The 11,986-nt window shown below is 41.7% G+C and overlaps 1 protein-coding gene across 1 annotated transcript in view; it reads right to left on the bottom strand.

Annotated features, from left to right (window-relative positions):
* Positions 1-9,009: 9,009 nt before the first annotated feature.
* The window catches only part of prkg2 (protein kinase cGMP-dependent 2), a 133,840-nt gene continuing 130,863 nt past the window's right edge, over positions 9,010-11,986 (bottom strand). The window contains exons 17-18 of the mRNA XM_072251903.1: positions 10,060-10,126; positions 9,010-9,105 (exon numbers count right to left, since the gene is read on the bottom strand). Coding sequence (XP_072108004.1) covers positions 9,010-9,105; positions 10,060-10,126 — 163 coding nt within the window. The remainder of the gene's footprint in view (positions 9,106-10,059; positions 10,127-11,986) is intronic.

The following is an 11,986-nucleotide window of genomic DNA, read 5'->3' as shown; positions in this document are numbered from 1 at the left end:
CCAGGTCAGGTGAGCAGCACAGAGACAGAACTGCCACGTTTGAACATTAAAAAGACAAATTGATGACAAATCATATTCTATATCCTCTGCCTTTAAAAGACTGAGATATCTTGGCTTTGTGAAGGATGATGAAGCCATCGAGCTGCAGCACTGCATCTGCATTTGCAGTGTGAGCCATGTTTCCAGAAAGCAGAGTACACAACAGTCCCTGAAGTTCATCTGGCACTGTAATCTTGCTCTATGGTCATCAATTTCATTTTCCCATGACTGTACATTCACCAGTAGGATAGTTGAGAGTGGAAGTCCCAAAGCCTCTGTGTTCATGCGTACCTGTGGGCCGGTGCAGTGCCCTGCTTCTGTTTTCGTAAAGGGGAAACACACTCATGATCCGAATCTGCCGTCTGAGGCTCGACGATTTTGAATATTGATAGATTCTTTGAACATCTTAAAACAATGCTGTTTACTGAAGTACCCATGGATATGACTGTGCATTTCAGCTGTAATAGCCCTAAACAGGAATATTTAATGATTCCCATCAGAACTGCACACAAAAAGTCGCCACTTAACGGCATCATCTTACTTCATCTCCTTCTTAAGTGGGAGGTGAGCAGCCAGAGGTACGCGTCAGTACCGATGACATGGGTATGAAGGGTGATGAGGTCCTGAAAAGTCCAGGGAGTTAGGTGCTAAGTTAAAGGACAGGACGTCCAGGGTTTTGCTCACAAGATGGCTATGCATGTCATGTGCTAGTGAGGCCAGAAATAGGAAGATAATGTTAATATGTGGCTAAGGAGATGGTGCAAGAAGGAAGGCTTCAGATTTTTGGATCATTTGGCTCTCTTCCAGAGAAGGTGGGACCTGTGCAGACGGGATGTTTTGCACCTGAACTGCAGGAGTGTTTGCAAGCAGTATAAGACTATAAGGCCATAAGATATAGGAGCAGTATTAGCCTATTCAGCCCATCGAGTCAATTCTACCATTCCATCATGGCTGAGTTATTATCCCCCTCAACCATATTTTCCTGTTTTCTCCCCGTAACCTTTGACACCTTGATTAATCAAGCACCTATTAACCTCCGCCTTAAATCTACTCAATGACTTGGCCTATACAGCCAACTGTGGCCATGAATTCGACAGATTCACTACCCTCTGGCTGAAGATATTTTTCATCATCTCTGTTCTAAATGGACATTCTTCAATTCTGAGGCTGTGCCCTCTGCTTCTAGACTCCCCAACTATAGAAAAATCCTCTCCACGTCCACTTCATTTGATAGGTTTCAATGAGATCCTCCCTCATTCTTCTAAACTCTAGTGAGTACAGGCCCAGAGTCATCAGATGCTCCTCATATGTTAATGCTATCATTCCTGCTATCATTCTCATGAACCTCCTCTGGACTCTCTCCAATGTCAGCATATCTTTTCATCGATAATGGGCCCAAAACTGCACGCAGTACTCCAAGAGCGGTCTGACCAGTGCCTTATTAACCTTTAGAGAATACTCCACAAATCCCTCAGCATCTTTGAGTTTTGAATTTTCTCCTCATTTAGAAAAAATTCCACACCTTTATTCCTTCTACCGAAATGCGTTACCACATACTTCCCCACATTATATTCCACCTGCCACTTACTTTGCCCATTCCTCCAATCTAAGTCCTTCTGCAGACATCCTGCTTCCTCAACACTACAATCTATTGACTGCAAACTTGCCAAAAAGTCATCAATTCCTTCATCTGAATCCTTGTAATACAACATGAAAAGAATCAGTTGCAACGCCGAGTCCTGCAGCACACCACTAGTCACTGGCAGCCAAACAGAAAAGGTCCCCTTTATTGCCACTCTTTGCCTCTTACCAGTCAGCAATCTTCTATCACTGCAAGTACCTTCCCTGTACTACCAAGAGCTCTTGTTAAGCAGCCTCATGTGCAGCACCTTGTCGAGCAAAGGCCTTCTGAAAATCCAAGTAACCAACATCCACTGACTCTCCTTTGTCTATCCTACTTGCTATTTCCTCAAAGAATTCCAATAGGTTTGTCAGGCAAGATTTTCCCTTTAGAAAGCCTTTTGTATCCCGTTGCAAGAAAGCAGATTCGCGGAGTCGAGGAGTGAGACAGAAGACACTGATTGTGAGTAAGCGTGCCAGCTATTTATTTACACAAGACAACAGTGAAACACTCAACCAAACATCTAAGTCAAACGGTACTTATGTAAATCCCTCAAATTACAAGAGCATGAGGCGAAACATTCAATGATCCTTCAAGCTAAACTTGATTACAGGCTGATGTCCAAAGTGGCAGGGCAAAACAGATAATAAACATACACACAGTGGCAAATACTTAACTCAAGTGTTTACGGACCTGTGCACTACAGCATACCTCCCACTGTTTACAGTTTCTGTGACACCCTGTCTCCCTGGTCCACAGCGACCTGAGAGTAAAAGGAGACTGCATGGTTACTGCACTCTATGTTTAAACCCCACTGAGGCTCTGACACCATCGGCTAAATGGAAGTTGACAAATCGAATGCAGACACAAAATATTCTGCCGATTCTGGGCTCAAAGCAACACTCACAACACACTGGAGGAACTCAACAGGTCGGGCAGCATCCGTGGAAATGATCAGTCAACATTTCGGGCCGGAACCTTTTGTCAGGACTGAAGGGGGAAGGGGTAAAGGCCCTATAAAGAAGGTGGGGGGAGGGGGGGAAGGAGAAGGCCGGTAGGTTCCAGGTGAAAAACCGGTAAGGGGAAAGATAAAGGGGTGGGGGAGGGGAAGCAGGGAGGGGATAGGCAGGAAAGGTGAAGAAAGAATAGGGGAAAACACAATGGTTAGTAGAAGGAGGCGGAACCATGAGAGAGGTGATAGGCAGCTGGGGGAGGGGGCAGAGTGAAATAGGGATAGGGGAAGGGAGGGGGAGGGAATTACCGGAAGTTGGAGAATTCTATGTTCATACCAAAGGGCTGGAGACTACTTAGACGGTATATGAGGTGTTGCTCCTCCAACCTGAGTTTAGCCTCATCATGGCAGTAGAGGAGGCCATGTATGGACATATCTGAATGGAAATGTGAAGCAGAGTTGAAGAGAGTGGTAACCGGGAGATCCTGTCCGTTGTGGCGGACGGAGCTGACGTGCTCGACAAAGCGGTCCCCCAATCTGCATCAGGTTTCGTATGTAGGGAAGTTCCAGTCCTTAAAACCCCGGGGGTTACTGAGTCTCAATTTCTTTAAAGCCATTCCGATATGATGGGGCAAGTTTGGCTGGAATGGACTTTCTCAGAAACATAGTGCCAAAAGTCGAGAAGCTGGACAAGTTTCTCCAAAGGTCCTGTTCTTCTTCATTAAAGGGGATTGGTATCAGCAGCACCCCTTCTGCAGCATGCGATGGCGCCCTCATGAAGACTCAACGGTCTGAAGCATTGTTGCGATTCAGATACTTGTACACCATCCATTGGAATGTGCTGCAGTACAGCTTAACCCACTGTATGGGTGAGGAGACTTCATCATGGATACAAAGGTCATTACCGGGCAGGGACATGAAAAGACTGTTCATGGAGATGGCTCAAGTCCATCAGGACCTTTCATGCCACGACGTACACTGACAATGTCGGAATTCAGGTGTGGAGGAAAGACGGACTCCAATGTAGAAACGGCGACCGGAGTTTATTCATCAGAATTCCAACAGAACATCAATGGCTCGGCCAAGCGACACTGCGAGACAATTAACGCTAACTGGGGGACCTTACTGGGCTGTTATAGGGGAAGAAGGCAGGGTGAGTGACGCCCTCATGTAGCAGGACACCTACGATCTCACTGATCTCATTGGTGCCTCCTCGGATCCAATACTCTTTGTTGTTGACCATCCTCGAGGGAAGCGGGATCACTTGGCGAAACCTACCAGTTCCTTTGCCAGGGACACCCCAAAGGTAAGAGAAACCTTACTTATCTGCAGAGATTTACACTTTTCCTCAGCACGTTCATACCCAGGTGGCACTCAGGAGATACCTGCACCTGAGCGGTCATGGCTCCTGACTGTCCTGGTCTGATGGCCATCTGCAGAGTAATCTCCCAAGCAGGATGAAGGAAACACCCTAAACACTCTCTTGTAACCCAGGGACCCCTCCAAATGTCAGGGTTATCCGGACTTCCCCAGTACTCACCACTGCCATCCATCACTGCATACTCCCCTTCACCCAATGCACCACAGTGGGTATGCAAAGCTTTGAGTGCCCCAGCAGGGAAAGCACCTCCAGGCAAGTCCGTGAGTGGGGTGGAAGGACGCCAGCACTGGGGATGGAGACCTGATGATATTAGTAATAACAATAATAATAATAAGTACTTTATTGATCCTGAGTGGAAAATTATTTTGTTACAGCAGCAACATTTAAAAACATACTTAGCAATAACAATAAATATAATAATAGTATTAACAAATAATAAAGTACAGAATAATAACGTACATAATAATAATTTACCAATGTGCAATATTGTGCAATAATAATGGGTGAAATAATAAAACAGAGACTATTGTACCATGATGTGTGTCCTGCTGTCACACAGAGATGAACTGTTGTACATGCTTTTGCATTTGGAAGGAAAGATTTTCTGTAACGATCTTTGTGACAGTGGAGCTGAAGGAGTCTGTTTGAAAAGGTGCTTCACTGCTTATTCAATAGGTCATGGAGAGGATGTGCCAGGTTGTTCATAATGGATAACAGTTTGTTTAGTGGCCCCCTCTCCGCCACCGACTAAAAAGAGTTTGGGTTGTAGCCCAGGTCAGATCCAGCTATTTTGATCGGTTTATTTAGTCTTTTTGCATCACCAGCACTGAAGCTGCTCCTCCAACACAAAGCTGCAAAGAAGACTGCACTCGCTACAACAGACTGGTAAAAAATCTCCAACGTTCTGCTACACACATTGAAGGATCTCAGCTTCCTTTGAAAATAGAGTCTGCTTATCCCCTTCTTGAAAACAGCCTTGGTGTTGGTTTTCCAGTCAAGTCTGTTATCAAGCTAACACTGCTCCACCATCGCAACTTCTCCCAGAATGCATAAGGACTCGTCACAGTCCTCTCCCTCCTAAAATCAATCATCATCTCCCTGGTTTTGGCCACATTCAGGAGCAGGTGATTCCTTCCACACCACTCCACAAACTTGTCCACCAGTCCTCTGTACTCTGACTCCTGCCTATCTCTGATACACCCAACCACTGCAGAGTCATCAGAGAACTTCTGCAAGTGACGGGGCTCAGATTTGTACTGAAGGTCTGAGGATACCACTGGAGCTCTGCCAGTGTTCTTCGTGGTGCTTCCAATGCAATATACGGGGAATCCTGATCTCAAGGTGCTGCATCTGTTGAGGAATTAGGCAAATCCTTAACCGAGGGCATAGAAAATGAACTCCTTCCCTTGGCAGTTCCCTTGCCTCGCAATATTCCTCGACATTTCATAGGGAGCAAGAGTGGGAACCTCATCGACCTGCCCTAAGCAGCGCTAGAAACATTTCCTCATGGGACATGCAGGATCCCCCACTCCCTGTCTACTTATCCAACTTCCATACCCGGCTATGCACACTTTCTTCTACATACTCCACCCTTCCTGCAACCGAATGGCTGCATTTACGGGACACCTGACTGCAGGTCCAGCCAACAGCACCACCTCTATCAAGCGGGGAGCTGCAGCTGTAACCGTGGTTAAGGGTGAAAGGTGAAATGATTAAGGGGAACATGAGGGGAGCATCTTCACCCAGAGGGTGGTGAGACTGTGGAACGAGCTGACAGTGAAAGTGGCTGATGCAGGTTCATTTCCGACATTTACGGAAAATTTGGATCGGTACATGGATGGGAGGGTATGAAGGGATATGGTCCAAGTGCAGGTCGATGGCTCTAGGCTCTCATGGATTAGATGGGCCAAAGGGCCTGTTTTTGTGCTGTAGTACACTATGACTCTATAGAGACCTCCCATTACATCAAAGTCATCTGTCCTAATATCTCCTATTGAGCGACAGAGTTAGTTTTGTGCCATTTGGCTCCTGTCTTTCTCTCTATTATACCTGATCTATAAAGTGAAGCTTTATGACAGGACTTCATCATTACTTTTAACGGCTATTCCAACCTGCAGGCAGTGATGAGTTCCCATTCATTGTCCTACCACGATATTTTACAGAGGTTTGAAGAATAAATACTGTTATCAACAAAAGTTAAATTATAAAAACTGGTTGAAAGGAGTTGCTTTAATTATTATTTTAAAGAAGGTAAGAAAGATGCATTCTAGAGAGTTGCATCAAGGTGCATGAGGATGACTGTCAATAATGGAGTTAGGTGAAGTGGCTCGGCCAGTGAGTTACAGGACTGAAGGGAGAGTACAAACCAACAGACAGAACCAGGATGGGAATGCTGGATGAAATAGATGTATAGTAGGATGCTTATGTCATCTAGTAAGGTGATATAATGCAAACACTGAGTATATCAGAGCACCATACAGATAATGACTTCTGATCATATATTGTGCTACTAAAGTACCTTAAATGATCAATTTACCATTGCAGAAACGGAATACTAATCATGAGGTAAACATAATGAAATTACACCTTGTATTTTCACCCTAAATTCTGTTTTAATTTTATATGATGACCTGAAGGTGCTGCTAGTCTCAATAAAATCGAATGCATACTGAACCATCTGCACATTATTTTGTGGGATTTTTGAAATATGATAATAATCCGCATGAATCCTAATAAAATACCATTGCAATTTTATTTTTGTGTATCTAAAGTTTATTAAAATATAAAAACAAATATTTCAGTACAAAAGCATCATTTTCGTAACACTGACAAGAGGAAAAGACTCAATTTAACTTTATTAGAATCTATTATCACCATCTTGAACTTATGTGATCAGACACACTTTATTAATAATTTATTATTAAATAAAAGCATTTCCGTGACAAATTTAAATAAAAAATAACATAAAATGCATTCACCTAGAATCTGGACCAAATTCCTCACTTCTTTATGCACAGGTTCCCCATAAAAATGTTTTGTACACAGTAAATCATGACAGCTATCATGCCCAAGCCAAACTGTGCCATCGAGAACTAGCTCGAGGCACAGTTGTGCACAATTCACTCCAGTGCAGTCAATATTTTCCCAGCATCAGTAACTCACTTAATGAAGTTATAGGTTGTGTGGTGTTGCATTTCTTTTACAGCTGAAATTGGAAGAAATTGGAATTTATGACAGAAAGCTATGACCATTGCTGTTCATTCACATAAAAACTAGGAACTCTACTAAATTACTTAAATTAAAACATTTGCACTGTCCTGTTGAAGTTTTACACTCAGCATCTTTCAGCCTCAGTGGTTATCCTTATATAAAATTATTTACTCCCTTCAATGTTCACAACAGCTTCTCTCAGTTCACATCTCAGCTACATTGAATTGGCATGAGAGTTGATCAGACAAGTCAATTGATGGTGGGTGTCCAGACACAAAGATCATAGGTCAACTCCTTCATCCCAGAAAGGAACATTATGAATCTTCTGTCGATTAACTTCAATGCAAACTCATAATTCCTTACAGGAACAGACTCTAAATGCTGGAGGAACTCAGCAGGTCAGGTAGCATCTATGGAGAGGAATAAACAGTCAGCGCTTTGGGCCAAGATCCTTCATCAGGACTGGAAAGGAAGGGGGAAGAAGCCACAATAAGAAAGTGGGGGGGATGTGTGATGAGGTTATAAGCCGGGAGAGGATATGTGGAAAAGGTAAAGGGATGAAGAATAAGGAATCTGATAGTTGAGGAGAGTGGACCATAGGTGACAGGGAGGAGGGGAGGGGCACCAGAGACTTCTCCCATGCTCCCTTTGGTAGCTGATAGGAAGAAAATGTCGGGAACCTTAAAAAATTTCACTCTTACCATTAGTGCCACTTGCATGGATAACACCTCAGCACTGTATCCTGCTAGATAGTGCCCACTTGAGTCCAGGAGGCCAATTTAACTTATTTCTTACAGAACTTAAGCATGAGAGAAAAACGGGAAATGATGGCTTAAGGAATGCTTGCGTTATTCTTAGGAACTATTTTGACAAAGATGCTGCCTCTTATAAAGATGGCATGGAAATTCTGAAATTGGCAGAACTGAATCCTTGCTTATTTTTATTAAGCTCAAATGTTATCAATCACTGATCCAATGATGCTGTTTGGTAAGGGATGGTGCATAACTTGGTTAGATAGTACAAGGTCATCTACAGTATATTTACCTTGTTCCTTTAAATATGTTGGATATCTGAGAACTTGCGGGTTCTGAATGAAATTTCAAGCTCTTTGTTGATTGATTTTTGGTCATATTTCCTGATTCTAAAGGAAGCTATTTCAGAAGGAACATTACTAGAAATTAATATTGAAACAGAAGTGCTAAAAGGTTTCTCCAAGAATAGAATTGCTAAATTGTGAAAACATAATTAGATCAGAATAATGATTTAATGGCTGCTTATGAATAAACATTTCTAAATTATGAGCACAATCTATAGAAATAATAAGCCAGCAGGGTTGCACACAGCTCTTCACAGGAATACTGTGGAGCTGATTCAGCGCCAGGCCTGGGAAGCCTGACGCATTGTTAGAGAGAGGCAGCAAAGTACCTGGGAGACAACTGTGCAATGCAACTCTTGCTGCTGACTGCACATACATAGCTGGTTTCGCTTACATCATAACAGTTTCATATGAGCTGCTGCTCACACAGTGCAACTGCTTTTCCATGGCCTAAAGTATTATTTGCACAAGGAGCACCTTCAGAAGAGTTCGTCAGCCATTTCAGGCATTATTAAAACACTTCTGACTTTTAAGCTAATTCGTTCATCCTTTAAAATTAGCTTTCACTCTCTTCAGCAGTTGTTAATCTTGGCTGATTGTAACAAAGCCTCATATTTGAAGATGCATATAAAGAGGAAATTCTCCAGACAGCTTTTGGACATCAGTTAGAGTAGCATTTTCCCATAAATTGTAGATGATTCATCATCGATCTAGAAATCCTTGTCCCAGCCTGACAGTTCATCTGGGGGAACATCCTTATCTGGAGGATAGGTATCAAAATACCTATAATCTGTTGGACCTTTAAGCTGAGCAAAAAAAAAAACAAAAATATTTCATTCAACATTTTCTTACCAAAAGTGCAATCTCGCTGACACACTGCTTTTACGGAAAACTGCTGGAATAAACTACCTCACAGCAGAGCAGTAGAAACTTTAACTAGGGCATTACATATAATTGGAAGAACTTTTGGTAGCATATTTGATATTATTGATCAGTTTGCCTTCATATTTCATCTTTTCCCCCTTATGTTTTTTTTAGCTGCCTTCTGTTGGTTTTGAAAAATTTCCCAATTCTCTAAATTCCCACTAATTTTTGCTCTATTTCATGCCTTCTCTTTTGCTTTTATGTTGCCTTTGACTTCCCTTATCAGCCACAGTTGCATCATCCTGCCTTTAGAATCGATCCTGCACCTTCCAAATTGCTCCCAGAAATTCCAGCCATTGCTGTTCTGCAATTATCCCTGCAAGTATCCCATTCCAATCAACTTTGGCCAGCTCCTCTCTCGTGCCTCTAATTCCCTTTATTCCACTGTAATACTGATACATGTGACTTTAGCTTCTCCCTCTCAAACTACAGGGTGAATTCTATCATATTATGATCAAAGCTTCCTAAGGGTTCATTTATCTTAAGCTCCTGAATCATTTCTGGTCCTTTATACAGGAGGAAGACCCTGAGGAAATGGTGGCTATCAGCCCACATGGTAAAATCAATTCCTAAGTATCAGTTTCAGATTCTCCAAGTGTTAGATTTTTGCATCTAGATTAAGAGTATAGACTAAATTATCACTTCCAATATTCAATACTACTAATATTCAAATACCTTAGTTATTTACAGAGTAAAATATCACTGATTATGATAGATTAATATCCTGTCCTGCACTGATCTTGCAGCTCCATAGCCATTAACTGTGATGTTTTCCAGAATAAAAATGAACTGCAAAGTTATTAGACTTGTTTCAGAGGAAAAGGCGGATCACATACCTCTCTCTTTAAAGGTGATGGTGTTGTCCTGGCTTTTAATCCTTCCCAGTTAAAACCACTGAACCATCTGTAGTTGAAGAAAATTATATATATTATTCAAATACATTCATCATTTAAAATGGATCAATTTGCACAAGTTTTAATGCAAGAAACCGCAGCAAGGTATGGACACACCAGCACAGCACAGGACAAGTCTCCCTTCATTAGTCTGTGCTTCCTTCTGCCTCAGCAAAGCAGCCAGCATGATCAAAGACCCCACACACCCTGGATCTTCTCTCTTCTGCCCCCTTCCATCAGGCAGAAGATATAAAAGTCTGAAAGCACATATCAACAGGCTCAAGAACAGCTTCCCACTATTATCTGACTCTTGAATGGAGCTCTTATTAAATAAGATAGACTCTTGACCTCACAATCCACATTGTTATGATTTTGCACTTTATCATTTGGTTGAATAGCACCTCTTTGGTAGCTTTTACACTTTAGTCTGCATCGTTACTGCTTTACCTTTCTCTAGCTCAATGCACAGTGTAATGATTTGATCTGCATGAAGAGAATGCAGACAAAATTTTCACTGTATGTGACAATAATAAACCAATACCAATTTTAATGAGCATAAGACCATAAGCTATAGGAGCAGAATTAGGCTATTTGTCCCATCGAGTCTACTCTGCCAATATGTACCAAAACTTCTGTCTGCTCACCTTCCCCCTGTAGAATGCCATGGATCTGATCCAAAACATCCCTGATTCTGGATCCTCGGAGGCAACAAACTACCTGGTGTCTCTATCATGTCCACAGATCTCATCTGTAATCCTCTGAGCACGTAACCTCCTATCACTAATGCAGTCCCCTTCACCTCTCTTCTCTTCTGAGTCATAGTGCCAGACTCAGTACCAGAGACCCAGTTTCTCTGGGTAGATTGCCACAGTGATCATCTTTAAAATAATGCAACATAACACTGTGTCCTAAACCTTTCTTATTTAACCCCCATTGAAATCATTGAGCTCTTGCATCCTGTGTCAAATCAGTCCCAGCTCAGGATCCAAAAGAAAATTTGCAACAGTAAAGAGGATACCTTTCAGCAGTGGGCTAGAACACTACAAGGACAAAAGCAAGTCCTGCACTTTGGAAAAAAGTAGAGTATTTTTAAGTACTGAGAGTTTAAAAGGTATGGGTGTTCAGAAGGGTTTGTGCTTTCTTGTACACAAATCACTGAAAATGAATGTGCAGGTGTATAAAGTAGTCATAAGGGCAATGGTACATTAGTCTTTATTACAAGACTTTTTTTGCAATTTATTTTTTATTGAAGTTCATCATCAAACAAACATTTACATAAGATATATTTCAGATACTGTACATATATATCATACAATCATATTTGTCACAAATCTCCACATAATATTTATCTGATGTATACACTTATAGAAAGGAGAGGAAAGAAAGAACAATCGAAAAAAGAAAACTACGTACAAAGTAGGGAGTGATTTTCTTTACAATATATTCATTGAGTTGTGAGAATAAAATCAAACCTATGAGGTTTTATGTAGTTAAACCATTTTTCCCAGTATGAATCAAATTGTTCCAACTTATGATTAACAGATGCTGTTATCTTCTCCATTTTGTAAATGCCCACTGTAATTTCTATCCATATATTTAAAGTTAGGCTCTCTTGTGATAACCATTTCCTGGTAAGGGTCTTTTTACCAGCCACCAGCAGTATATTCATTAAATATTTATCTCTTTTCAACCATTCTTGAGGTATATACCCAAAATATATGGTCTTACTCTCTAAGGGTATTCCACATTTAAACATGTCTTGTGAGGCATTATGCATCCCACACCAATAGTCTTTGATAATGGGGCATTTCCAGAAAATATTTCAGTGGTTTGCATTTTGATTTCCACAATTTCTCCAGCAAACAGGGAG

Source organism: Mobula birostris, chromosome 3, assembly GCF_030028105.1.
Source record: "Mobula birostris isolate sMobBir1 chromosome 3, sMobBir1.hap1, whole genome shotgun sequence".
NCBI lineage: Eukaryota > Metazoa > Chordata > Chondrichthyes > Myliobatiformes > Myliobatidae > Mobula > Mobula birostris.
The sequence above is the reverse complement of the archived record's forward strand: the minus strand, read 5'-3'. Positions and strand labels throughout refer to the sequence as shown.